Source organism: Lepisosteus oculatus, chromosome 8 (assembly GCF_040954835.1).
Source record: "Lepisosteus oculatus isolate fLepOcu1 chromosome 8, fLepOcu1.hap2, whole genome shotgun sequence".
Lineage (NCBI taxonomy): Eukaryota > Metazoa > Chordata > Actinopteri > Semionotiformes > Lepisosteidae > Lepisosteus > Lepisosteus oculatus.
Genome location: NC_090703.1, coordinates 47,734,302 through 47,761,669, shown reverse-complemented (window position 1 = coordinate 47,761,669; position 27,368 = coordinate 47,734,302). Strand labels below are relative to the sequence as shown.

General features: G+C 53.5%; 1 protein-coding gene across 4 annotated transcripts in view; it reads left to right on the top strand.

The window, feature by feature from the left end:
* The first annotated feature begins 533 nt into the window (after positions 1-533).
* Positions 534-27,368, top strand: part of LOC102691810 (fibronectin type-III domain-containing protein 3A-like) — a 38,198-nt gene continuing 11,363 nt past the window's right edge. Inside the window, exons 1-19 of one of the 4 annotated variants that reach the window (XM_069193652.1) lie at positions 2,023-2,521; positions 3,914-4,290; positions 9,444-9,768; positions 12,011-12,134; positions 18,069-18,144; positions 18,877-18,953; positions 19,557-19,776; positions 21,345-21,584; positions 22,259-22,311; positions 22,464-22,618; positions 23,281-23,340; positions 23,447-23,585; positions 23,819-23,872; positions 24,303-24,424; positions 25,000-25,174; positions 25,669-25,755; positions 26,020-26,158; positions 26,393-26,461; positions 26,991-27,109. In XM_069193652.1, the coding sequence (XP_069049753.1) occupies positions 12,027-12,134; positions 18,069-18,144; positions 18,877-18,953; positions 19,557-19,776; positions 21,345-21,584; positions 22,259-22,311; positions 22,464-22,618; positions 23,281-23,340; positions 23,447-23,585; positions 23,819-23,872; positions 24,303-24,424; positions 25,000-25,174; positions 25,669-25,755; positions 26,020-26,158; positions 26,393-26,461; positions 26,991-27,109 (1,893 nt within the window). In that variant the 5' untranslated portion in view covers positions 2,023-2,521; positions 3,914-4,290; positions 9,444-9,768; positions 12,011-12,026. Of the gene's footprint in view, positions 933-2,022; positions 2,522-3,913; positions 4,291-9,375; positions 9,769-12,010; positions 12,135-18,068; positions 18,145-18,876; positions 18,954-19,556; positions 19,777-21,344; positions 21,585-22,258; positions 22,312-22,463; positions 22,619-23,280; positions 23,341-23,446; positions 23,586-23,818; positions 23,873-24,302; positions 24,425-24,999; positions 25,175-25,668; positions 25,756-26,019; positions 26,159-26,392; positions 26,462-26,990; positions 27,110-27,368 lie in introns of those variants that run through there. The other 3 variants (XM_069193655.1, XM_069193651.1, XM_069193654.1) reach the window with 3 other exon arrangements.

Here is a 27,368-nt window from a genome sequence, read left to right as displayed (position 1 = left end):
GGCTTCAGGGAAAGTCAGGCTGAAGGAACTCCGCTTGTTTACACTTCCACAGAGTAGACTACGAAGAGAACAGACACGAGTATTCACAATACTGCGGAAGTCCAGCCAGCGTACTGCTCTAGAAGGAAGAGTGGACAACGAGGCAGAGGACGCAAGTGAAAACTAACTGAAAGTGCATTTAAAACCAAGAACAGGAAACACTACTTCACCGAAGGTGTGAGGGAGCACGGAACAGACCACCCAGCAGCGTTGCTGAAGGCGATAACCTGGCTTTTTTTTTAGAAAGAGCTTCATTCAGGACCGGAGGCGTTATTTTTACACAAAGGGTTGTGGGTGTATGGAACAAGCTACCCTGCCGTGTAGTTGAATCCGATCCTTCGGCGTCTTTCAAGAATGGATGAGATCCGTGGACTAATTCACTGTTAACTACCTGACGCGCTGGGTGAGCCTGAAGATGGGAGATAGCTTCTTCTCCTTTTGAAACTTTTAATGAATGTGCTCTTAAAACAACAAACAACGCGTCGTCGGGCAAGTTGGATTTGACGTGGCCTGAAACAATTGACTCAGCCTGTTAGACAAACGATTCAGGGCGGAAAATGTGGTCGGAGGATTTGTGGGAAATCCCGCGCAGTGATTTGCGATGTTATTACATTGCGACAATCTGTTAAAACCGAGGACGTAGTAGTTACGTCAACGTGACACGTGCCTTCCACGTCAGACTGCGTCATAAAATTTCTCCGGGACTTCAGTCGCAAATCCTAAAAACCGGCACTGTGGATGTTACTGAAGGAAATAACAAAAAGAGTTTGTATTAGGTCTGAAACAATGCTATAACACAGTTCTGAAACACGAACAACGCCAGAAGAACAACGATAAAAGGGGCAAAGCAATTCTGAAAAGGAGAGATGACGTCGAGGTGTCACACTTTTAGCGTGAGCACAGTGTAGCCTCACCGCTTTCCTTTAAAAATATGTCAGTGGGTCCCAACAAGTGCAATGTAAGAGTGTCCTAGTCTCCACTCAACTAGTACGTAGGATTCGCGTTTTTAATTATTGCCGATGACTGGCGTTTACCCAACGAAAACACGTCACTGAGCACCGAGATGGGCTCGTAAAGTCTCGTGCCAAGCGCGTATGATCGCTTCCTGTGACGTCAGTCGAGTTTTTAATAAAGCACAAAGTTAACCGTTTCCTCCCCCCACTATTACTTTTCATTACAGTACAGCTGTGCAGACGTCACACACCCAACACGAAAATACCTCCCGCCGCCACTAGAGGGCAGTAAGACTGCGCGCATGAAGACTCTCTTTAAGCATCGCTTCTGCCGGTGTCTGGGAATTTGCTTGCAGTCTTCTCGTTCCATATGTATGCAATTTCCCGCATTCCCGTCATACGCGTTACGAACTTGTCGGTCTGACGCTTTTGCCCACCCAAAGCGATGCGCCTTTGCACAACTGTTTATTTTACGATTGCGACGGCGCGCTCAATGAAGCAACGGTAGGGCTCCACCCGGATTTTGAACCCACAGCCCTGTAGTTATGAACCCGAGCGCTAACCGCGGCTCTACACTTCTGCTTGCTTTCCTTAAAGCAACAGCCCCGCTGTCACATTACACTAAGGGGCTACTTGGGCAAGTTAGGGGCAGTGTTTGGTTTGGGACTCTGGATTTGGCCCCGACTGCTGAGGAACCTTTCACTGACGCACAGCGTCCAGACACTCGATGTTTCACCGTGTGTGTGTGACCCCCTATACTTAACCACTAATCACGACTTTAATAATAATTGCTTCATGGAGAGACATCTGCTGTGTCACGGTGTTGGTGCTGCCAGCAGACTTGCCGCTCCTACAGTGCAATTCGAAGGCAACCTTAATGACCTCAAAATAATACCGTTTTTGCATTTATTGCAACAGCAATACAAGCGCAACTATACCATTAACCTGACTACAACTGATAAAAATAGTAATTTATTTAATGACAGCAAAGTTGATGCCAGTTAGACTAATAATATAGTGGTAACAATAATTATTATTTTTAAAAAAAGGTCGATATATTCCGATGATCGTTGTAGCCGATCACTCTTCGCAGTTACAGCGCGCATCAGTGGTGCGCTGCAGGCCCGTGTGCCGGGTGTTCACCGCGGCGTGGAGCGGAGAGCCCGTGGATTCCCCCCTTTCCTCGCGCGGAGCTCCCAGACCAGCAGGAGGAGAGGTGGTGGGAGAGGAGAGAGGAGGGGGGGGTGAATCGTGCGCATGCGCCGCGACAGGCCGCGATGGCGCTGAGAACGGGCATCGTCAGGCTCCTCTGAGTCTCCACTCCAGGCGAGGATCCGGGAGGAGGAAGCCGCACTCGAGTGGGATAGGGACGTACGGCGGGACCGCTCTCGGTACGCGCAGCCCAGAGAATCGCATGCGACACCGCCGCAGCCCAGACGCGCTACTCCGGAGGTGCACTTTGCGTTGTTCTGATTCAGCCTGCGCCGTCTCCCAGCCTGGCTGCGCGGACCGCCGGGGAGAAACGTGCGGTAAGGAGTCTCGCTTTCCCGCAGCTGAAAGGCTGACTCTCTTATCAGGCTGGTGCGCTTCTATCGGCTTCAAGGATCTAACCGTTTCCTGCAAACGCAAAAAAAAAAAGCCGCAATTGTTTTGGCACTGTCTGTTCTCCTGTCGGCCAAAGGTGTGTTTTTTGTTCCCTGGGATGAGTATATGTCTTTCTGAACAGACAAAACAAAATCTCGTTATGATATATTGTGAGTGGTATAGCGGGGACGAGAGCTGGTCCTTTTTCAATTAAAACTTTCCTCGTTTGTGTTCAAATTCTGACGTGTTCCTTACAGAAAGAGTTTCCTCAGAGACGTCTGGAGAGCATAGGCTGTTTCATAACCCTCGCAAGCCCTTTTGATCGCGATTTATTTTTTAAATACAAAAAAAAAACAAGTTACTGAGAACTCCAGTTTATAATAATCTCCGGAAAGTGTGGAACTGGAGTAACTCCCGAGTCATGAAAACCGTCTCAAAACAAAACCGCAAAGCTTTGTCCCTGAGCTGAGGGGTTTTTACCACCGAAATCTGCTCGTTATATCTAATTGCACATGGGTCTGGTAGAATATTTGACTTGTCTGCTCTATGCCACGTATGCTGCTGAACTGCCGCTGAAGCTAGAAATTGCTCCGATGTTTTCTTCAAAACTTTAATTCCCGCAGAAACACCTGAACGCAGAAGATACGTGTTAATGAAACGACAGCCATTAACAGCAGTTTTAATATCAAATTGAAATATAAAGACGTAATTGTAGAACAAGGGGTTCCACTGTCCATAACCCAACCAGTACAGTTTTGTTGCGTCACGGTGACGTCATGCTGTGTGTGTACTGTTACAATGGGGGGGTCCGGCTTTGCTTTGATCTGGTATTACCTTAGGAATCCATTATTATACCGTCCCCCAGTGAGCCGGTCAGCTGTAGTTTTCAACTCTTTGTTTCACCTTTTGTTTCCGAGTACAAGATATTAAAATTAGTTTGCTTGAGAGAAACCCTGATATAGGAATCCTTATCTACTTTGCCGGCCAATGAAGAACCAAATATTATATTCACGTGTTCGTCTCTTTGCACTGAGATGTAGGATTTGACATTTATTATACTGTAGCCCGGATACCGGCCAGTCTCTTCAGTTTAGTTGGAGTTATGATACAGCAGTTTCAATATGATTTCGTCGAAACGTTACCCTTGTCTGAAAGAAAATCGTCCTTGCTAAATATAAATGTTCTAGTTTCATACATTTAGTATGTTTTAGATTTGATTAAATGTTTTAGTTCTGGCTGGTTGTTGAAGTCCGACTGACGGACTGTCTCTGTATCGGCTCACTGGACACAGGTGACCTTCCAGCTCCTCCTCAGCGATGTCTTGTGGTTTCGTACAGATCAGAGTGATGCACTAACTGTACAGCAGACCAGTCTGTGGGGAGTCCAAGCGTCACAGTCTGGGCAGAAGTGTCCCGTCTCTACAGGACCCCCCCAGCAGTGACCGAGGGTATCCTGACTGCAAGGCGCTACACTGTTCAAGTCCCGGGAGCTCCTCCTGATGGGAGCCCATTCCAGTCCTCCTGCTGCTCAGGAACAGATCCGGGCCGCTGTGCTGCGGCTGTCCCAGCCCCCAGACTGCAGCTGCACTGAACACGCGTGGGAGGAGCTGGGACGTGTGGCAGCCGGGGCTCAGAGCCCAGAGAACGGGCTCATGCTTGTCCCGGCTCTGCAGGAGGACTGGGTGAATCTGAAGGGTACACCAGGAGCCCCAGGGGTACAGCCTAAATTATCTCCAGCAGAGGCGACTCCTGTACCAGCCTGTGACTTTCCCAGCTGACTCCTTGTTCCTTGTTGATGACAATTGTTAATCAGCATAACGCATCTACCTGGGTTGTATCTGTACAATAAGGTGTCAGTGCACCTGCTACAAAAACAAAGGTCGTTTTCCCGATAGTTACTTTGTGAATTTGGTGGCGTTGTAAATTGGAAGTTTCTTTCTCACTCAGTATATCAGATGGTTATGTGCTTTGTGTTCGAAGAGCTTTCCAGTTTGAATGGGTCATCCCAGGTTGTGTAAAAGCTGTGATGAACTGGTTCTGAAAAGCGATTCACCTGAAAAAGGAGACGTCTTTGTGTGAGCGTTGCCCACAGCGATGGCCAGCAAGCAGGCACTGACGCTGGGCGGGGAATGTGGCCAAGCTCTGCAGGCTGATTGGCTGCTGACGATGTCGTTCGGCCTGCTTCGGGGCAGGAGAGCGGACTCTCTCTCACAGTGCAGTGCCAACAACACTGAAGCTGGCACAGGGCTTTTTGAAGAAGCCAGTCATTTCGGCTGTGGGCTGGGCTGCTTACACCAGACAGGAACTTGGCATTTTGCATGCCAGGGCTATGACCCGATCTTCCTGTTGCTCAAGCCTGACGCCTGCTCTGCTGTCCTCCGGTCACAGATATTAGTGCAGCCTCAAAACAAATGGTACAAGTAGACCAGTGCTGTTGACGCAAACATTTTCTCTCGACCCCAGTTGACACAGGGTGGGCCCATGCTGTACATGTCATGTGGTGCTGCCCCCTTGTGAAGGGGATGATAACCACAGCAGCTACAGCATAAAAGCACCCTCTGGCCAAAATAATAGGAACACCCAGTCAAATAGCTGCTTTCAGCAGCAAGCAGTGTGTGGTTGGTTTGAGGGTCACAGGGCAGAGTGTTATTATCTTCCCTGACCAGAATAGTCCCCAGGTCTCAAATCTATTGACAACTGGTGGAACCTGTTCACTCCCACACCCCTGTTACTCACATCATCACCTCAGCTGCAAGAGTTCGTCCTCCCTGTTGGAGGGGATGGGCTGCAAATATTTGATCACAACAAGATCCTAAACCACATCCTGCTGAGGCTGCTTTCAGAAGCTCACATGCGTTGCTCGGTGAAGTTTCCTAATATTTCTAACATTTTGACCAGCGTACACGATAAGAAGACATTCCAGAACTGTGCATCAGTCAGTGCCTTGCAGCACAATCTTCGCATGTTAAGAAAGCATGCCCAAGCAGAGCATGGTTTCACACTCTTCTCTGGAGGAGACGATGTGTGCAAAACCCTGTGTCCAGCCGGACAGCGGGACTGACTTCCAGCAGCCTGAATACTGGAATATCAGCCTGAATGTGGAGGATTTTCTGTATTTCTTTTGGGCACCTCCAGCCCTTCCTGGAAAAGCTGTTGTCGCTCCTCTTACCTTGCTGACACTTTTATCCAAAGCAACTTATATTTGTAGCCTTATATGTAGAGGAGAATTTTACTGGAGCAGCCTGAGTGAAGTTCCTTGATCCAGGGTGCACCAGCAGTATCTCACCTAGGATTTAAACCCTCAACCTTCCAGTTCCGGGTCCAGAGCCCTGAATGCTCTAAGCATCAAGAAGTACCGAACAAGTCATTCACTGTTCTGGAGCCCTGGTTTATCATCTGAAGTTAGCAGGGTAGCTGAGACCTGGCTGTTCCAGCACATTCCTGAAGGCAAGTTAACAGACTATTATTAGAAAGCAGAAGGACGCGATAATCTTATCATCTGACTAAAGGATTTTTAAATTTATTTTTGCTCCTCAGTCTAGATCCCTGTGGCTAATTCTAATCCCAGCAACTCTATTGTGCTCACAAGATGCTCTTCTGTGTCTTTTGTGCTGACTGTGCTGCAGGATTGCTGCGCTAGCCCCAGTAACTCTTAGTAATGTCTCGGCTGTTAAAAACCAGTGTGTCTGCATCTTCCTTCCTATTTTGCAGAAGTGTGTTTAACCGAGCTGGGTTAAAACTGCACAGTTGCAATGACATCCTGAATGCCTCATCTGTTCTCTGATGGTTGTTGGGTGTGATTCCACTGATCTTGGATTAACTGCCTCAGCTTTCAGAATTACTTGATGTCCAGATAATTTTTGGAGAACAACGTGCTGGTGTTCAAAATACAGACCATCATTTTGACTTGAGCAGAAATTTTGGCTGGGACTTTTGGGCAGGATTTTGCAGGATGTCGTTTCAGGGCGCTGACCTGACCACGTCCTTCCTAGGTTGTGTAAATGAGCTCGGCAGAGGACCCTGTGCTTTCTGGTTGTTTATAGAAAGAACTGAGTGAGTAAGGAAAGTGCAGGCCTCCCTGTAGAATGGCAGAGAAGGCCTAATGCACAGAGACAGACTCCTGGTCTTTCTCTCTAGTCTTCAGGTGGATGTTTGGGATGCAGATGGGCTGGATTTGGTTTGGAACCTACCTGTGCTTCCTGGGGTCTGCCTGCAATGTGGTGGTTGGAATTGGAACTCCTATTTCCGTTGTCTGTGAGCCATTTCAGGTCTTGGTGGCTTTCAAGCTCTTGGGATGAATCCAAAGGGGTTCTGTGACATGTGTTGGTCTCTCCAACCATTTCTGCTTTGAAAGCTGCAGTGCAGAGTACTGAACAAGATGCATTTACCAAAGGAGTCATGAGGGGCACCTTCCCCTAGACTGTGCCAACAGTTGCCAAATGGCTTCTTGCTGCTGCTTGCAATTCCTTCAAAGCTCACAGGCCGTCTTGGCCACAGATGGTGAAGGGATCCCCCCCCGGTGTGTGCTGTCGCTGTTTGCACTGTGCAACCATGGCATTTGAATCCATCCAAGACCGTTGTCAGTGAGATACCTTGGTTTAAACCCACCGCCCATAGTTGTGCTTTTTTGTCTTTTTGTGTTTTGTTGTGTTTGGGGGCTTTTGAACAAACGGACCTTTGTTTGTTCCTTTGGGGTTTGAATAGGTCGCCAAACGCTCTACACAGGTCTTTATCAATCACCTTCATCGGTGGCAGGCCAGGAGCCTGCAAGTCGTTAAAGCTGAATTGCATTAAACGGCCGAGGGCTGGCTATTTTGGCGGCCCCCGAGTGGGAAAGCAAGATGACAGCTGCGTTTAGGACACGGGGGCGCTGCTTTGTAGCGAGGCTGGCGAGCAGCTTGCTTTCAGAAACGGATGTGGCGTCCGACCCGGACCGCGTGGCTGGGTTTTTCCCTCCTGCCCAGGCTTCCTGGACTCCTTTTCCCTGTTTGGGTTTCCTGTCTCCAGGATCCGTGCATTTGGTGTATGAGAGTGTGAGGTGTTTTTTGGACCCTTTTGTTGCCCTAGGAGGAGTAGAAGTCCTTGGCGGGTGTGAGCTGGTGTGTGGGAGCTGCCCGGGTGCGATGCCCGCCCGGCGGCGCTCCCTGCTGGAACGGGTGCTCTGCGCTCCCTCTGTTCCTCTGTGCTCTCCGTGGAGGAGAGCTTCCTGGCTGCCCCCCCCGACCCCTTTAATAATGCAGGATCGAGTGACACATTCGCCGCCGCCGCCGCCTGGTCAGACCGTGACGTCACCCTCCTGAAACCCGGGCTGCCTTCATCAGCCCACGAGGAAGAATCTGCTTACTCACATCCTCTCTGGCATTCTTTCCCTGCCGACGGAATGCGTTTCTCCGGAGGATACCGTCCTCTTTGTTTGTTTGGTGTTCTTACCTTTTCCTCTGGTGTAGGAGAATTGGACTGTAACCCTTCCCACCCCCCGTGTATGTGTGTGTACCAGCTGTTCTGGTCGTGACAGAGCCGTGCATTGGCCAGTAGCAGTCATGGAGGGGTTAGGAATCGGTCCCGTCTGAGCAGATTCCATCCCCAGGTGTCCTGCCCTGCCATGTCGCAGTGCTTGTGCAGGATGAGATCCGGTGCGGTCTGGCGTGTGCTGTGTGCTCTGGTCACGAATGATGAGAACTGTGAGGTGAGGCGATGCTCCCCGCGGGCCGGAAAGTCAGCTTGTTCTGAGCAACACACACTATGAGCCAGTGGAGTCGCTGGGGCAGAGGGGCAGATAGCTGTCACTGGGGCAGAGGGGCAGGAGGGCAGATTGCAGTCACTCGGGCAGAGGGGCAGGAGGGCAGATTGCAGTCGTTGGGGCAGAGGGGCAGGAGGGCAGATTGCAGTCACTCGGGCAGAGGGGCAGGAGGGCAGATTGCAGTCGCTCAGGCAGAGGGGCAGGAGGGCAGATTGCAGTCACTGGGGCAGGAGGGCAGATTGCAGTCGTTGGGGCAGAGGGGCAGGAGGGCAGATTGCAGTCGCTCGGGCAGAGGGGCAGGAGGGCAGATTGCAGTCGCTGGGGCAGAGGGACAGGAGGGCAGATTGCAGTCGCTGGGGCAGAGGGACAGGAGGGCAGATTGCACTCGCTGGGGCAGAGGGGCAGGAGGGCAGATTGCAGTCGTTGGGGCAGAGGGGCAGGAGGGCAGATTGCAGTCACTCGGGCAGAGGGGCAGGAGGGCAGATTGCAGTCGTTGGGGCAGAGGGACAGGAGGGCAGATTGCAGTCGCTCGGGCAGAGGGGCAGGAGGGCAGATTGCAGTCTCTGGGGCAGAGGGGCAGGAGGGCAGATTGCAGTCGCTGGGGCAGAGGGACAGGAGGGCAGATTGCAGTCGCTGGGGCAGAGGGACAGGAGGGCAGATTGCAGTCGCTGGGGCAGAGGGGCAGGAGGGCAGATTGCAGTCGTTGGGGCAGAGGGACAGGAGGGCAGATTGCAGTCGCTGGGGCAGAGGGGCAGGAGGGCAGATTGCAGTCGCTGGGGCAGAGGGACAGGAGGGCAGATTGCAGTCGCTGGGGCAGAGGGACAGGAGGGCAGATTGCAGTCTCTGGGGCAGAGGGACAGGAGGGCAGATTGCAGTCGCTGGGGCAGAGGGGCAGGAGGGCAGATTGCAGTCGCTGGGGCCGTCTCCCCCGCTGGGTTACTCAGGCTGCTTGTGCTAGTGGCACGAGCAGTTTTGACGTCAGAGAAGCCAACCCAGAGAGCTGAGTCAGAAAACCAGAGGCTGTGACGCCCAGGACCGGGGAGGGGGGGGGGGGGCGGGAGGGGACGGGATGGGAAATGATTCATGGCTTCAGCTGGGCCCTTTTTTTCCGTGTTTGTTTATTTTTAGGTGTATTTTTTTCTGCGTTCCGCTCCAGTCTTCCTTCCACTGCTCCGGAGCTTCCTGCGCGGAGGCGTGGGAGGCTCTGTCCACACTGGGGCACAGTCCAGTTCAGGCAGCCAGCAGGGCAGGATGAGGAAGGGCACCAGTGGCCCCCCGCCCTCATGCCACCAGAAACTCTCCCAGGGCTTCAGGGAGAAGCTGGGAAGCAGGCTTAGAAGTAGACTCCACGGCCAGGGCCAGGGTCAGTGATCCTCAGCCCCTGTGATCTGAAAGGACTGCAGAGGTGTGGGACACTGTGAGCGAGCAGACTGGAGGAGCACGCTTCGGAGAGGTACGGTTGTCTCTCAGTTACAGAAGGAGCCCCCATGTGGAGGGGCAGTGCAGCCTGAGAGCCAGAGGGCTGTCCCGGCCGTCACCTGTGTTCATGTGCGCTGAGACGGCCCCAGCTGTGTCTCCTGGGTCTCACCAGGGGGCTCCTTGGCAGATGTGCGTGTACACACACACACTCACACACACACTCACACATCTGCTGCACGAGGATGTTTATGGGCAGGGAGTCTGGAGCCGAGCGGCGTGCGCGGGTGAAAGGGGCATTGTGCCGGGGCAGCAGGGTGCCTGGCGCTGTCAGTGTGTTCCTCAGAGCGCAGCGGTGGTGCTGTGAGCAGGTCCTAGCTGGGCCCCTCGGGACCTACAGGGGTGGAAAGGCAGATGATCGCCAGAGGGGCCCCCGAACACCCTCTGCATCTGGCCGCAGACATAAGCGTTCCCTATTTTGGGAAAATGTTCAAGTCTGGTTCCGGAAACGCGGGCCGGCGGCCCACCGGGAGGGGAGTCGGGGTGAGCCTGCTGGAGCAGGGATTGTGAGCCGGGAAGGTGGCGGGGCTGGGGGACGCGCTCTGGCGCAGGGGGGCAGGCGAGGGGCCCGGGGGAGCCCCGCGGGTCTGGACGGGGCGGTGCTTGTGCGTCTCCTGCGTGCACGCGGCCGTGAGCGCGCAAGGGAGGGGGGGTGGCGGCAAGCTTATTGCATCCAGATGTGGTGCGGAGAGCGCTGCCAGCGGACTGTTGTGATGGTGACGAAAGCGTTTGACACAGAGTCTGGCTGTGTGAAAACAAACACCCCTCCCCCTTCCTGATGGAATAACTGTCCAGCTTAGTCTTCCGCGTGACTGTGCCGAGCTCACTGGCGCCACCTGCCTGCCTTCCCTACGCTCATAATGTCAAATCTAAGCTTTTGCTGCTGCTGCTGCTGTTGCTGATCTTGATCTTGAATAGGAATCGTCATGTCACTCCAACATGAAATGCCATTTGTTATCTGACCTGCTGAAAAATTCAATTGCAGTCTGCCAGCCGTGGTACAGTCACATCCTGCTGCTGACGGGCCCAGGTTTGAACCCCTGACCCCTGGGTCACTGTATTATTGTGATATGCACTTGTTTCTGTGCTGCAGGTGTCAAGCTCAATTTTGCACTCTCTTCTCTTGGTCCTGGTGGACTGGTGTGTCTGCAGGATTTCTCTTTAAAGCAGCAGCACCTGATGAGCTGGCAGAAATGCCTAAATTGATGCATTTAAGCCAATGACAGTTGGTCGATTTAGGTCGTTAAGAGCCGAGCTGGAAGGAAAACCTCCAGACTCTGTGGCTGTCCAGGATTGGAGAGCCCTCCCCTAAATCTCTAACAGCCTCTTTCTCTCCAGCTTCTTGTCTGGTGTCTTAACCCGGCCGTTCACAGCCTAGTGGGCACATTATGGCTCCTGGAGGTGTGAAAATCTCCCAAAAAATGGTGGGGAAAATATCTGGGAGTATTTTTGGTCCTTAATCTCTCACATCACCTGTTTGAGCCTTTCTGTCCTCCCTCTCCATCTCTCTTGTAAGAGCCTCCTCCTCTTCTTTTGTGCTGCTTCACTCTCTCACATATTTTACCCCAGCAGCCATATCACTCTGCAACTCACCACTGGCGGCCCACTGAAGCTCAGCAGGTGTGAGCCTGGCCAGTACCTGGATGGGAGACCTCCTGGGAAAAACTAAGGCTGCTGCTGGAAGAGGTGTTAGTGGGGCCAAGCAGGGGGCGCTCACCCTGCGGTCCATGTGGGTCCTAATGCCCCAGTATAGCGACGGGGACACTATACTGTAAATAAGCGCTGTCCTTCGGATGAGACGTAAAACCGAGGTCCTGACTCTCTGCGGTCATTAAAAATCCCAGGGCGTTTCTCGAAAAGTGTAGGGGTGTAACCCCGGCGTCCTGGCCAAATTTCCCATTGGCCCTTACCCATCATGGCCTCCTAATAATCCCCATCTATGAATTGGCTTCATCACTCTGCTCTCCTCCCCACTGATAGCTGATGTGTGATGAGCGTTCTGGCGCACTATGGCTGCCGTCGCATCATCCAGGTGGGGCTGCACACTGGTGGTGGTGGAGGGGATCCCCCTTACCTGTAAAGTGCTTTGAGTGGAGTGTCCAGAAAAGCGCTATATTAGTGTAAGCAATTATTATTCTTATTATTGCTGTCTGTCTCTTTTCCGCCCCTCTCTGCCCGCCCGCTCGCTCACTCGCTCACTCTGGTCTCTCCCTGCCCAGGCGCTGCTGCCCGTGAATGATCCTTTCAGCCATGATGACGGACCAGCCCCCGTCTCTGGAGATGCCCATGCTGGGTGAAGTGTCCCTCGTCCCGCACCTGCTCAGCGGAGACAGCGTGCAGCAGGTGAGGGGGGGGGCGGGAGGTCTGGGAGGAAGGAGGACGTTGAAGAACGTGAGCAGGTTCCAAAGGGGAGGAGGTCATTCTGTCTGTCCAGCCCTCTTGGTCTTTAGTAGTTACTTGATCCACAGGTCCCATCCAGCTGGTTCTTGAAAGAAGCCAGTATATCGGCTTCACTAGCACGGCTGAGTAACTGGTCTCACACTCCCGCTCTTCCACAGAGCTCCCACCTGTGTCCGGCAGTTCATGCTTCACTCTTCATCCTGAAGAAATACGCTGGGTTGACATCTTTTAAGCCACCAACAGGAACCATGAGAAATGAGCTTCCTTTAGGTTCACTGTAAAAGGCGGCACAGTGGCATGGCACTTAAGGCACAGGGGTTCAGCCCTTCTGTGTGGAGTTTGCACGTTCTTCCCAGGCCCCCATGGGGTTTCTCTTAGCATTCCAATTCCCTCCCCCCACATCCCAGAGAACTGACTGAGCCACATTCCCTGTTCCCTGAGGAAGAGTGGGACTCCCTTACTCGCTGTTTTGCCCTGTTTGCAGTGGCTCTGAAGAGGAAGAGGAAGGAGTCGTGTTTTATTGACGTGGCTCGCTGTCCAGAGGCTAGATACCTGTCCATGCATATCCCCACGTTTGGGATGTTGACAGTTTTTTTTTTTACTCTGGAAACATGCGTGGCGCGGCTGAAATATCAGCAGGCTCCCTGGTCTCTGTGTTGGCAGCACTATGCCAGTAATCGGACGGGGCTTACGGGACTCAGTTTGCAGGAAACTTCCAAGGACAGGAAGTGGACCGCGTGTGCAGTCCGTGGGGCACAGCCGCTGCTCCTTCACAACTGCAAAGGCCTAGAGCCAGCAAAGCTAAAAATAGGACAAAGATGCGAAGGTTCTAGCTTGTCTGCGCCTCCGCATTTTATTCCAGTTTTCCGAACTGTTCCCGGCAGCAAGGGCTCTTGTTACACACGAGGCTCCTGTCGTTTTCCATTTTGCCTGGAAGGAGCCTGCAGACTCGCACACAGCCCTGGGAGCGGCGGGGTCAGAGGGACTGCAGGCTCTCTGGAGCACGGTCAGGCAGGGGCCCGCGCACAAGCAGATGGCCTCCGACTGCTGGGAAGATGGGGGGGGGTGGGGAGTCTTAGGGGAGGAGGGGAGGGAGGGAGGGTACAGGCCAGAGGAGACAGAGGGGAGGTTTGCTAAAGTCTCGCCCGCACACACACAGACACAGAGACACACACACACAGAGACACACACACACAGAGACACACACACACAGAGACACACACACACAGAGACACACACACACACAGAGACACACACACACACAGAGACACACACACACACAGAGACACACACACACACACAGAGACACACACACACACACAGAGACACACACACACACACAGAGACACACACACACACAGAGACACACACACACACACACAGAGACACGCACGCACGTACGCACACGTACGCACACGCACGCACACACACAGAGACACGCACGCACGCACGCACACACACACACAGAGACACACACAGAGACACGCACACACACACTCCTTCCCTCTCCCCCTCCGGCCTCCGCTCCAGTTCACTCTGTGCACCAGCCTGCCAGCAGCACTTCCAGTAAATGTGGGAGGGGGCGGAAAGGGGAGGCTGTTGGAAGCGTGCACATCCGGAAGAGCACGGAGAAGTGTGTGTGTGTGTGTGGGGGGGGGGTGATGGCCCATGCTGACTTGTTGAGGCTGGGCACTGTGCTGTAGTTCCTCTGGGCTTCGCTGCCAGGCTTCGTTCTCACAGTCCCCAGAACCTGACCTGCACTTGATTTTCTAGAGCGACGATAGTGGGGAACAAGCTCCACGTCTGGCCGGAGACTGCATCGTCGTTCAGAGCAGAAATTAAAAGGAGCCGCCCGTTCTCCTGTCGGAATGGCTTGGAGATGGAGGAAGAGGAGAGAGTTTTCTGTCACCCTGATGCCAACACCCCGAGCCCTGATGGTGTACCCACTCTGCCGCGCTCGGCCCTTCTAGTTTGTTTGGTGGTTATTAGCTAATTGATCCAGGGATCTCCTCCTGCTCTTTCCCGAGGGAAGCCCGGGTTCAACGGCACGGCTGGGTGGTTTGTTCCACACTCCCGCCACCCTTTGTGTAAAGAAGCTGACTGAATTCCAGGGAGAAATACAGACTCACCCCACCTGCCCCCTACATCCCCTATCCCAGAACCCTCCTAGGATTACAGGAGACCCCTCCTTCCCTACCTGAGAGCGAGCACTACTATAGTCAAAAGAGCGAATGAATAGCAGCCAAAATGCAGGTGCCTAGTCTACACAGAACTTCAGTGCTAGTGGGCCCGGTCACTGGATTAATTGGTCTGAAGGAAGAGGGTTTCCAGGCCCTCAGTAGCTGAGGATGTGAAGCGCTCTGAGCCTGCAGGCCTTACGGCAGCAGTAAATGTCACTGATAGAGTGCAGAGGGAGTCTGTACCCACACTGGCTCCGGGCGCTCACATTTCTCCCTGTTTGTAAGGTTGCCAAGGCGATAACAGACACGGAGACCAGCTCCTGTGGAGCGGAATGGGGAGGGGGGGGGGGGCCGTGCTACGGGCTCAGCATGGAGAAGTGGAGGGGGCAGGAGGGAGGAGGGGGGGCGGGGGGGACAGTTCTTTAATAACCCTTCTCTGACTTTGGCACTGAGCAGCCAGGTCTGGGAACTTCAAGCAGGGCTAACGGGAAGGAAATCTGTTTGTGCTCAGGCTGCTGTGTTTCCAGAAGGACTTGGACAGGGAGATAAATTCTTGGGGGGATGGGGGGTGTTTTTTACCTCAGGGCTCCTTGTTTTGTAAGGACGCGGGTTCAGATCAGCTCGGGGGGGGGTTGGTATGTGCTGCAGAGTGCTCTTTGGTCCCTACTCTGTGCTGCTTTGCGAGAACAAATATTTAGACCTGCTTTTCCAGCCTAAACAAACGGCGACTGTTTTGTTCTTCATGATCTCTTTTTTTTCAAGGCTTGCTTAGAGATTGACGTGCTCTGATGTCTCGGGATGAGACTCTCCTGAGGATGATTTCTGTGTTGCCCTGGCACTGACCGCCCACAATCAGATATTACAGTGGTGTCTTGGGCTCAACGCTTGATACTTTCCTAGTTTGGGGCACGGCTCTACTTTGGTGTTCGGAAAGCCTCTCGGAGCTTTTTTTTTTTCCCTGCTACTTGTTTAAGACTTGGCTGTGCAGCGGTGAGCCATGTACCCCTGTGCAGATGGAGACACGCCATTGGACACTGGGCGAGCTCCACAGCTCCTGACGGGCGAGTTCGTCCTGATTGGAGGAGCAGCGGGTCTCTCGATGACATCACCGCAGGCCTGTGAGCGCCCCGCAGCTGGCAGGAGTTTTCGTTTCCACCGAACCCCAGAGGGCCCTGGCTGATGTGGCTCTGTTTTGACTGCCATGTGCTTCTGGTGTTGTACAACCGGGCATGGTCCTGGCTGCGGTCAGCTAGACCTTTATTAGACGGCTCCAGTGGAGGGCTTTTTAAAAAAAAGGGCTGGATCGTTTACCATGCCCAGGTACATGGCACAACCAGGTGCTGCAGCATGTATTGGGTTTGGCTGTTCAGGAGTGTGTGGAAGCCATAGTGAGAGGACGACCCACCGGTGTATCAATACCGACCCCCGTCCTGTAGGAAACATCAGCCCTTTAAGACCAGTTCCGAACGAGAGGAGCCATTTGGCCCTTCTAGCTTGTAGGGTTGCTGGTAGCCGGTTGAGACAGCCCTTTCGTGGAGGAGGCTGCAGGTCAGCTTCTGTCCAGACCTGCCCTCCTTTACTGCTTCCCTATCCCGCCTCTGGCTCCAGCCCCCAGGTAGTTACTTGCAGAGGATCTGGGGAATGAGGGCACATTCCTGACATAGCTGCGTCTTTCCCAGCATTCCTTGCACGCCTCTGCCTCTGCCTCCCCCCCCCTGCCAGGGCCCCCCATGAGGGCCTGGTTTAGGGAGTGCAAATCGGAGAGACATACCTTTGTCACATGTGTAACTGCCTCTACCCCGGACACACACACCTTCATGATATACAGGATTTAAGGATACTTCAGCAGGATACGTCATTTTAAACCTTCCTGTCTTTTGGATGAAGTGTTAAATCAAGGCGGTACATCACTGTTTTGTCTTTAAGGGTCCCAGGGCACTGTTCTTTAGTGTATGGGTGTTAACCCAGTGACTTAGCTAAACTATCCCCTGGGATTTGTACAATATCTGGCCTCCCTTAATTCAGCTGGTGAAGCTCTTGCTCATTTCTTTACCTGGCCAGCTGGTGCAAAATGGCTGCTGTGTGTCACCCAGAGAGGCTGCACGTCGGTGGTAGATAAAGTGAATTTGAAGTGTATGTACAGTGCCCTCCAGGATGGTTGGCACCCTTGGAAAAGATGAGCAAAAAAGGCCATGAAAAAATGTCTTGGTTGTGTATTGGCTTGATCTTACATTGAAAATGTGAGAGAAATTTGAGGTAAGCTTATTCAAAGAAAAAAAAATCCTTATAAAAAAACATTTTTCTCAAAAGATCACAACGATTGGTACCCCTAGAAATTCCTGTGAACAAAATCTAATTGGCATATATTCCCCTTCATATTTCTGGAGGGCACTGTATGTTAAGTGCTTTGGGATAAAAGTCACTGTGTAAATGCAAGGAAGTATTGATTTTTATCGTTGTGAAGTGATCGCTGTGCTCTAGTTAAGAGAATAGCAGGTGATTGATTGCTGCCTGGATTTTACTACCTTACTGCAGTGTAAACGCTGCATCTGGTAGTCAACTGTGTGCATGTGTGTATTCTCACTTGAGTGCGCCACAGTAGAAACCAGACTCCCAGGGCCGAGTTATTTATTCTGTTATAAATGGGTATTACCAGCTGCTGTTTCTTGTACTGCATGTCAGCAGCTCCTATTGTGAGTAACGTGGGGTTAAATAAATACATGTTGGCACTTTGATTTGCTTTTCTGCTTCATGAGAACAGTTTACATAGGAGCCTGCAGCTCATAAAATGTTAAATGGATCAAAGTGCTGCCTGTGTCGGATTGCATTAGCGGTGTGCTTTTTTACACTGTATGTAATGTCTATGTATGTGTGAGTGCCTGTGTGTGACACAGGTCCGGGTTGCATCGCTGTGGTTTAATAGGGTTTGATTCAACTTCCTTCGTTGCCTCTGCGGGTTGTGTGAAGCAGGTCGTGACCTCAGGGGGCTGTCTGGCCTAGTGTACCCTTCCCAGGCCCAGGGAACACTGCTGTGCTGGGCAAACATCCCCTGTGAGTGAGCTTTACAGACAGGGGGAGGGGTGTGAAAATGGTGCAGCACAGCAAACAGATTCCCAGTGATGATCTGGAGACCTGGCTTGTTTGCCAGGCAGGACAGACAGGACAGACAAAACAGGACAGACAAAGACCACTGCAGACTGTGGAGAAATGTCGTCTTGGGTCGTGGGGGCTGCTCTGTTATTAAACCTGCACATGTACATGCGAAGTGTTTCCTGATTCTGCGTTGGGGGGTTCCCAGGTTTCTGCTTTCTCAAGACTGTTACAGGGACTGTGCTTTCAGTCTCGAGCTGCGCAGCAGTGATGAATTCCTCTGCGCTGAAGGGCCGGCCTTCCGTCGTGTGGGAGATCAGTGCTGTGGGGTGTCCTGGGGTTGGGGGGTGCGTCACTGTCACGGTGCTGTGGGGTGTCCTGGGGTTGGGGTGTACATCACTGTCACAGAGATGTGGGGTGTCCTGGGGTTTGGGGGGTACGTCACCATCACAGAGATGTGGGGTGTCTTGCAGTTCCACCCTCACTCCACAGGGGAGTTTAAATGAATGGTGCGGCAGAGGTTGGAGAGCTGCAGGGGTCCCCTGAGCTAGAGCTGGGGTCTGGTGTAATTAAAGATGCCCCCTCTTTGTTCTGCTCGTCCTCCCAGGTGATCCTGGTGCAGGTGAACCCTGGGGAGACCTTCACTATCCGGACAGAGGACGGGCATATCCAGTGCATTCCAGGTGAGGAAACATCCCGAGGGCCGAGCGAGGGCGGCTGATGGCTCTGTGCAGGCCTGCTCCGGTGTTGCAGGTGTTTCAAAGCCCCGGACATTTAAAAGGCAACCTTTTCTTTTGTATCCCCATTTCCACCGGACTTCTGGACTCGCTACAGCTGGCAAAATAACGTTCCGCAAACCATGTGCGTAACGATCACGTCTGCCGAGAGAGCCCATGTGCAGAGAGATTGTTTCCCTGGGCGGTAAAGATCATGCAAATCATTGCATTCGCAGGGGGGCAACTCGAAGGAGCCCACCTTAACACTTGCGACGGATACAGCTTTTGAGGAAGACTTTGTTAGTGTGAATGCATTTTCAGATGAGCTCCCTGTGGGCACAAGAGGGTCTCCACAGAGCACAGAGGGTGCTGTGTTGTGATGAGTAGCTGTGCCCTCAAAGTCTGTAGCCTTTCAGTTGGCTCTTCGTGCATGATCGTCGTTTCATCACAGAGTCTTTCCCCTGCCCAGCCGAGTGCTGTGTGTGAGATCTGCAAGGCGTCACATAGTGAACGGCAGTCTCCTCGGAGTGCTGTGCCTGCTTCTGCTCTTTTCTCTCCCGCTCGAATGCAGCAGTGTGACAGGGTTGTTGCAGGTGCACTGAGGTCAGAAGCAGCAGTGTGGATGAGATGGTGAAAAGCAGAAGGCCCGCTGTCATGTTTGCCCAGCCCTTTGTATCTCTGTGTCTCCGTTTGCCGCAGGTCCTGCACATGTGCCGATGGTGTCCCCCAATGGCTCCATGCCTCCCATCTTCCTGCCCCCAGGGTACATGTCTCAGGTGGGTACTCCGACCCCGAGAGAAGAGTCCGCTGAAATGTTACTACAAGGTTTACCGAAGTTGCTGCATTTTCTATGCAGTTCAGTAGTATCACCTGCAGGGAAAAGGAAATGGAGTCCCGAACTAAAAAAGCAAATAAATAATATTTGCTGAGAAAATACTCTGTGATCAGTACTGGTTTTCCAGCCCTTGACATAGCCAGTGTTCCACTGGTTAGTGGTTTAGTTGAGGTTTATGGAAGAGGTCCATAAATCTGAGATCACTCCAAAGTTATACTGATTGTATGGAGCTTAATGTGAGGGCTGAGTGTGGTGGGTGTGTGTTGTGTTTTGCAAGGCTGGAAGGCTGTAATTGAGCTGGTCTGTATTTTGCAGCGGAATTGGTTGGGTGGTCAGGAGCTTTTTCTATTCTTGTCATTCATAAGTCACACGCTGTAGATACAAAGAAGGCCAGGCCTTGTACTGGTGCTGAACAGCACAGGTCAGGGGTCCGTCTATGTCTGGTGCACCACCTGATGGCTGGAGATGGGGACAGGTGAGCCGAGGTGCCCAGGTGCTCTGAGCCCTACCCGTCGTTGACTCTGCTCTTTCCCGCCCCCTGCAGGTTGTGGAGGAGAACGGCATGCGGAAAGTGGTGGTGCTGCCCCACTCGGCAGAGTTCCACCACTCCATGGCTCACCCGCACCCCCACGTGCCCCCTTACCTGCCCCCCCACCCGGCCCTGCTGCACCATCACCACGTTTACCCCCCTGTGCCTGCAACTGGAGAGCTGCCCCCCCACTTCCTGCCCCAGCACCCACCTCCACAGATCTACAGCGATCAGGGTGAGTCCTTTCCACTCACCAGTGACCATGTGTGTCCTGCTGGAGCCGGTCTCTTCTGTTGACCCCGAACTTCGAGGAAGGAACCACTTTCTCCAGCCTCCTCGCCCTCAGGGCACCTCAGTGATCTTCTTGGATCTGTTTTTCTCAGGGGAGGCTTTATAATACCCACTAGATTCCTTCTACAGCTCTGGTCCTCCTGCTGCTGGCCGTGATCTTTTCTGTGCGGTCCTCGTGTATTCATAGCTGCTAACAACAGCCGTAAAATGTTGATGTCGTTCCACTTGATGAGCGTGAAAGTGCTTCTCGGATCCGGGGCTGCCGACACAGAGCCTCTGCTCGCGTGCGTCAGTGGTATGTCGTCATTCCTTGGCTGAGCTGCGACCAAGCGATGGCTGGGGGTACCGAGCTGAACGTGAGAGAGAAGCTGGCAGACCTTGTGCCATCTCAGGGCTGTGTGTTGAGTTTCAGGCGGGGAAGGGGGTGTCTGGAGTGATGCTTCAGCTGAGGGGAGGAGGGGGTTCTGGGAAGCATTCCCCTTCTTACAGCAAACCCCCCTCCTTGTCAGCTGATGTGGTTCCCTTTGGTTCGAGGAGTGGAGGCTGAAAAAACCGCTTTCACTGAAGTCCGAAATATCACTCGGTCTCAACTCCCATCGGGGCACACAGCTGCATCTGATACTGAGACAGGATGGTGGGGGTGTAGAACAAGTTACTGATGAGATCCTGGGAGTGATTGGCTACAAACCAGGCAGTGTGTACGAATGGCCTCCTCTCGTTGGTAACGACTGTGCTCGTAAGTTACAGTATACCCACCCTGCCACCCCTGACAAGAGCGATGATTAGTTTAATACCCCCGTGTCCTGCTCACTGAACATTGACTAATTCAAGGGCAACACCCCCATGCCCCTTCCCCAGCTTTGAAGTGACAGTTATTTGTTTCGGGGACCCTGTTCGGTGTTCCCCCTTAGTGAAGTCATTCCCCTGCAGCCCTCAGGGGTGGCCGCTGTGGTCCCACACTGGGCTGAGCTGGCCTCACTGGGCCGTTCTGTGGCTGTAAGCCCAGAATGGTGCAAGAGTCCTGCCTGTAGTGATTCAGTGTTGTTGTTGTGTCCTTGGGGCCTTGCTCAAGATTTGGGGTGTTGGTTTTCCGGGAGTCTGTATGGAAGTGCGGGTGGGAGGGGGGTCGGCTCTTGCGGGGTGGGACCTGTCTGTCTGTCTGTCTGTCTGTCTGTCTGTCTGTCTGTCTGTCTGTCTGTCTGTCTGTCTGTCTGTCTGTCTGTCTGTCTGTCTGTCTGTGCTGGGCCCCCGTGTCTGTCTGTCTGTCTGTCTGTGCTGGGCTCTGAACTGGGCCCCCGTGTCTGCCTGTCTGCCTGTCTGCCTGTCTGCCTGTCTGCCTGTCTGCCTGCCTACGCTGGGCTCTGAACTGGGCCCCCATGTCTGTCTGTCTGTCTGTCTGTCTGTCTGTCTGTCTGTCTGTCTGTCTGTCTGTCTGTGCTCGGAACCGGCCCCTGTCTGCCCGTGCTGGGCTCTGAACTGGGCCCCTGCGCCTCTCTGTCTGTCTGTGCACAGAGGCCGCGGCCCATGGCCGGGGGGGGACGGGCCTGTCCCGGGACGACCGTGCCGCCAAGACGCAGGAGTCGCTCAGGAAACGGCTGAAGGACCGCCCGCTGTGCGCCAAGGCCGGCGGCAGCCCACCGCCTCTGCCGCACAACGGCTGCGGGAAGGGCCACGCTGGGGCCCCCGCGCCCTGCAACCCCAAGAGCGCCGCCAGGCCCCGGGCGACCCCGCCAGCAGAGGGCGACAGCACAGGTGAGGGGCGCCAAGCCGGAAGTACCTGGCACTGCAAGACCCGAATTAATCCCGAATGCTTTGTTAAATTCACACATTAAATGATGAGACGTAAAACCGAGGTCCTGACTCTCTGTGGACATTTAAAGTCCCAGGGCGTTTCTCGAACCCTGGTGTCCCCCCTGGTCTTTACCAGTCATGGCCTCCTAATAATCCCCCTCTCTGAGCTGGCTTCATCACTCTGCTCTCCTCCCCACTGAGAGCTGGTGTGTGGGGAGCGTAAATCCATAATCCAGGTGGGGCTACAGATTGGCTTTACGTTACCTGTAAAGCTCCTTCGGTGGACTGTTCAGAATAAAATCATAAATCTGATAAACAGCAGCTTTGCAATTTACTCACCAGGTTGCATAAGGTGGTGCATGTAAGTGTTGCAGTGTGTTGCCAGTACCAGAACTTGAATTTCAGTCACATTTCAGTCATTTCTTCTGTAGTGTGGGAGCGCCCCCTTCTGTCTGACAACTGAATTGAACTTGCTTTGATCAGACGTGTTGGACAGGCCTAGAACCCTGAATCGTAAAGGATGAAATACAGCTGCAGAATTGTATGGAAACTGCAGAATGCTGGCACACGTGTGTGGGAGAAACAAAACTGTGCCCGGTGTGTGTTGAGATTGTCTGCCGCTGGTGCTGTTTCAGAGGCAGAGGTGAAGGGGCTCGTGGAGCAGCTGTCCAGTGTGGCCAAGCCCGTGGTGAGTGACCCCCCTGTCCACCTGCGCTGCCCTGCCTGACCCGCTGCTGCCCCCAGACAGGGCAGCTGAGCATCTGACTGGCTGCCTCCCCCCCCCCCCCCCCCCCCTCTCTCTCTCTCTCTCTCTTTCTCTCTCTCTCTCTCTCTCTCCAGGTGTGCAGCGTGTCCCCGCGCAGCGCGATGCTGTCCTGGAGCTCTCCCCTCGGCCCGCGCGACAGCGACAGTGAGGCCCCCAGCGCCCACTCGCTGTCCTACGAGCTCGCGCTGTCCCACGCCGGTCGCAGCGCCGACTACAGTCCCATCTACGTGTGAGTCCCCTGCTGCGTCTCAGCCTGGCTGGTGACCAGGACGGATCAGCCCCTCGTTTCCTCTGAGAGCTTGCCAAGCTCCGTTAGGGCCTTAAGGCAGTAGAGACCGCAATAGTGCTGCGTTCGTATTCGTCAGACTCCAGCCTTGATTTAAAGGCAGAGGCTGTAGAAGCATCTATCACGTGTTTTGAGAGGTTGAATCACTATTTAGGGGCCCTGCAACTTCTGGGAACCCCTGTCCTTGGACTGGAGGGCTCTGTGTGCCTGTTCCGGCTCTGCATGGGGTCTTAATGAAATGAGAATCTAGCCAGTTTAGAAGGGGTCTCTCCTAGCAGAGCCCTAGGAGGGTCAGAAATAAGAGCAAACCATTTAGGTCATGTAGCTTGTTAGGTAGTTAGTACCTAATTGATTTGAGGTTCTCGTCCAGCTGTATCTTTAAAGAAATTGGGCTATCAGCTTCAACCACTTGGCTGGGCAGCTTGTTCCACCCTTTGTGTTGAGCTGCTCTCGGTTTTAAACGCACTTGCACGCAGTGTCCGCTGCTGCCCCCCGGTTTCGCGTTTCACCGGTACGTTCGGCAGAAATGGCGGCTCGGGAGCGTTCGGGAACAGACACGAGGGGCTGGGAACCGAGACCCATCGTCTCCTCTCTGTCCTCTCCAGGGGCGAAGACACGACCTTCACAGCGTCTGACCTGCGACCGGCCACAGATTACCATGTCAGGTGAGGCCGCGGGGAGCCCGTCTCGGCACCCCCCCCAGTGTCCTCTCATTCTGGGATTATTGTGGGCCTGTCGGTTGGGACACGCCTCTGTGGTTTTGTGTTGCAGGGTGTGTGCGTCGTGCAGCTCCGTGAAGGGGCGCCCCTCGGAGCCCGCCAGCTTCACCACGGGGTGCTGCGCCCCCGAGACCCCCGCGCCCCCCCGCCTGCTGGCCCGCACCAAGAGCTCCCTCCTGCTGCAGTGGAAGGTAGGCCCGCCCTGCCTGGCCCGGCCCGTCCCCAGGTCCGACCCGCGGGGAGTGCGGAACAAGGACAGGGTCTGACGAGGGACGCCGGTTATCGTTTGGCCCCGCGGCAGCTCTTCTCCACCTGACTGCTGCCTCTCGTGTTCTTGTTCAGGAGCTCAGCCTTTCCTTCTCTTCCCGGAGAGAAAGAATGGAGTCTGTCTGAGTACAGTGCGTATCTCCCCCTTCTGTTTCAGGCTCCCAGCGACAACGGCTCCAAGATAGCTGGCTACCTTCTGGAGTATGACGAGGTAGGTCACGATTACACCCACATCTCTGGGGTCTGGAGCCCTTCCTTTCCTCACAGAGGCTGAATTGTTACTGCTAGTCTTACTTCCGATAGTGATATTATTAAACCTAGTAATTATGCTTATGCTTGTTTTATTTATTTTGCACAGTTCCGTTTTGTAGATCAGTCTGGGTGATGGCAAGCAACGCGTTGTTCAATAATATATATATCCGTTCATGTTTATCGCAGATCGGGCAACTTTTAAACTTTTGTTTCCTGGGTTGTAGATGTACACCTGTGAGCCTCTAGGGTTTCATCCCTTGTGTCCAGTCTGTCACCTCTCTATGGCCATCGCACAGTGTACTCTGGGTCCTGTTTGTTCCTCTGCTTGTTCTCCCTGTATTAATTGGTGGTTTGTTTGCCTGTCTGTCTGTTTTGTCTTGTGTCACCAGGGAAATCAAAGTGCCTTTAAGGAGGTTTACTTCGGGCACATGAAACAGTTCAAAGTCATCAGGCTTACTCCCTCCACGAAATACGCCTTCAGACTAGCTGCTAAAAATGATATAGGACTGAGGTGGGTACCGGGTTCCATCAGAGGAGAGCTTTCAGTCATGGTGTTGTCTTTCTCCCTGTTAAAGATTTTTCCAAATTAATGATGAGTCTGGCCCTGATCTTGGTCATGTGTTGTACAGTCTTGTATTAGGGTTGGCTTTGATGGTAGGACAGACCCCGCTCGGCGTCTGTCTGGCCTGTGTCCCATTGCGGGGCAGACCTCACTCGGCGTCTGTCTGGCCTGTGTCCCATTGCGGGGCAGACCCCACTCGGCATCTGTCTGGCCTGTGTCCCTTTGCAGGGCAGACCCCACTTGGCGTCTTTCTGGCCTGTGTCCCATTGCGGGGCAGACCCCACTTGGCGTATGTCTGGCCTGTGTCCCATTGCGGGGCAGACCCCACTTGGCGTATGTCTGGCCTGTGTCCCATTGCGGGGCAGACCCCACTTGGCGTCTGTCTGGCCTGTGTCCCGTTGCGGGGCAGACCCCACTTGGTGTCTGTCTGGCCTGTGTCCCATAGCAGGACAGACCCCACTAGGCCTGTGTTCTGTCGCTCCCTCTGCTGCCCCAGTAATGCATCTGTGTGTCCCTTCCTGCAGTGCGTTCAGCGAGGTCCTGACATGCTGCACCTCCGGCTGTGTCCCCTCACCCCCCGCACCCCCCCGCCTTGCTGGGGCAGGTGTGTCCTGGCTGGCCCTGGAGTGGAGCACCCCCAGCGGGCTATCGGGGGAAGAATCTCTGACCTACACACTGGAGATGGAGGAAGAGGGCTCGGTGAGTCCCCAGCCAATGACCAGACACTTCAACAATCTTCAACATTTAATCTGTGGAATCAAACCAATTGCCTGCACTTCAGGCAGCCAAAAATCATGACCCCCGATCTGAAGTGTTATATAGCTCAGGTAGATACTGTATAGGGTACCTGCACCACCTAGCTGGTAAATGCTTAACCCGGTGCATATTCAAGTCTGACTCTGTTATCAGAGTGGACCTCTGCAGGACTGTCTGTCAGGTTCAGGGCATGTGTTGAGAGCTGGGTCCTGTGTGCTACATGACTTGAAGGGTAAAATGTCTCCCAAAATTAATACATGGAATTCAGGTCACAGTCAGCTACTGCAGTAGGTGTTCGCTGTGTGAACCGACATGTTCACAAAGCAGTGCTGTGAGAATATGTAAGTAACTGGAGGAAACAGGCAGCTCATAATTCAGTAATTGTGCAGGGCTACTTCATGATTTGGAGTTATTTTCAACACTGTTGTGTCCTACAGGGCTATGGCTTTAAACCAAAACACAACGGGGAGGAGCTCTCATGCACTTTAAAGAATCTCCGAAGGAGCACCTCCTACAGGTTTCGGGTGAGTTTCAGGACGTCCCATTTCATCCTCTGCCTCCCTGCCCCCAGCCAAACCCAGTTTTAGTGATGCAACAGCACAGTGGTTGGCTTTAGCATGTCTCAGTAACAGTTGCAAGAATAGGTAGCAGCACAGTTGCAGTGGAGACTCGAGACTGCATCCTGGATCAGTATAATTCCCGAGCTGCAGTGTGGAATGTGGGGATGCAGCATTGAGCACCAGTGAGCAGCCTCTAAGGTTGTCTGTCTGACCCTTGAACCCTTACAGCTGTTTGCTGCCAATGTGGAGGGCCGCAGCCAGCCCAGCGCCCCCGTGGAGTTCAGCACCAGCCCGGACAAACCCGGCCCTCCCGGTCGGCCCACGGTGAAGGGGAGAGTTCACGCACACCGTGTGCACACTGTCTGGGGTACGCGCCTGGGTTCAAGCACACACGCAGTCCAGCTCCACCTCTGCTCTGTGCGTGCTCGGTTCACCCTCACTTTCCTTTGTGGCATGAGATCATTTGACGGAGTCTGTGCCCGTCCTTGCAGTACATTGCATCCTTCGTTTCTGAACTTTCTGGACATGCTCCACAGCGCCCAGTCTGGCGCCTGCCTGCATCCTCCAACAATCCCATCTTGTGGCTGTCTCCCTTTTCCAGATGCTCCAAGGGACAGCGGAGGCTCGGAAGTCACCAAGTACGTGCTGGAAATCTCGGAGAATCTGAACGGTAAGAGACGCTGATGGCCGGGGATAAGAGCAGAAAAGTCCATGAATTGATCAGAGCCATTGATCGGGAAGGAAACGGCCCTTCCAGGCTGAAATCCTAACTGGAGTCCTCTGCAGCCAGCGGCCGCGCTCCTGACCTGCATGTCTGGGGGGAGTTGTGAGGAGAGGTGGAGAGACAGTCTGTTTCAGCACTGGATTTATTTAGCCTGTCAGTCATGCATTGGTCATTTACTGCAATTTTGTACAAAAGACTTGAGTGTTATTACTTAATATGTATTGCTGACGTCCCTTGCTTATAAGCTTGGATGTTTTAAGCTTGTTTAGTTAGGGGTTTAAGATTAACCTGATTATAGCCAAGTCAAACGGAGCCGTGGAAAAGGTCTCAGCTTCATTCCCGGCCACTCCGGCTGAGATCCAGGAAGTGCCTGGCATGCTGGGATGCAGTGTGGAACAGTGGGGCGGAAGGCTGCGTGTTGTCTGCTGTGGGCTAATCGTGACAGCGCTGTGTGCGATCGTGTGTGTCCCTCCAGGTAACCCGTGGGAGATGGTGTACAGCGGTCTGGCCAGGGAGCATGTTTGTGATCGGCTCAGTCCCGGGTCCTGGTACAGGCTGAGGGTGTACTGCCTTGGCGCGGGGGGCCAGAGCCAGGTACGCAGCACGGCACCGGCCCACAACAGGCAGCGAGCACGGGCTCCAGCCTCCACCTATCGGAAAAGAAGTAACTTGTATCGTACTTGTATCTCACTGCCCTGTTTCGAAATATAATACATTGGTGCTGAAGCTCACCTTCAAACTTCACAAAAAATAAGACAGAGAGGTTGGTCTTAGTTTGCTTTTGAAAAGCTACTTTTTATTCTCCTTCCAGCAGAGCCAGGTTAAACCTTCGCTCTGAAGGGAAGGCTGCAGT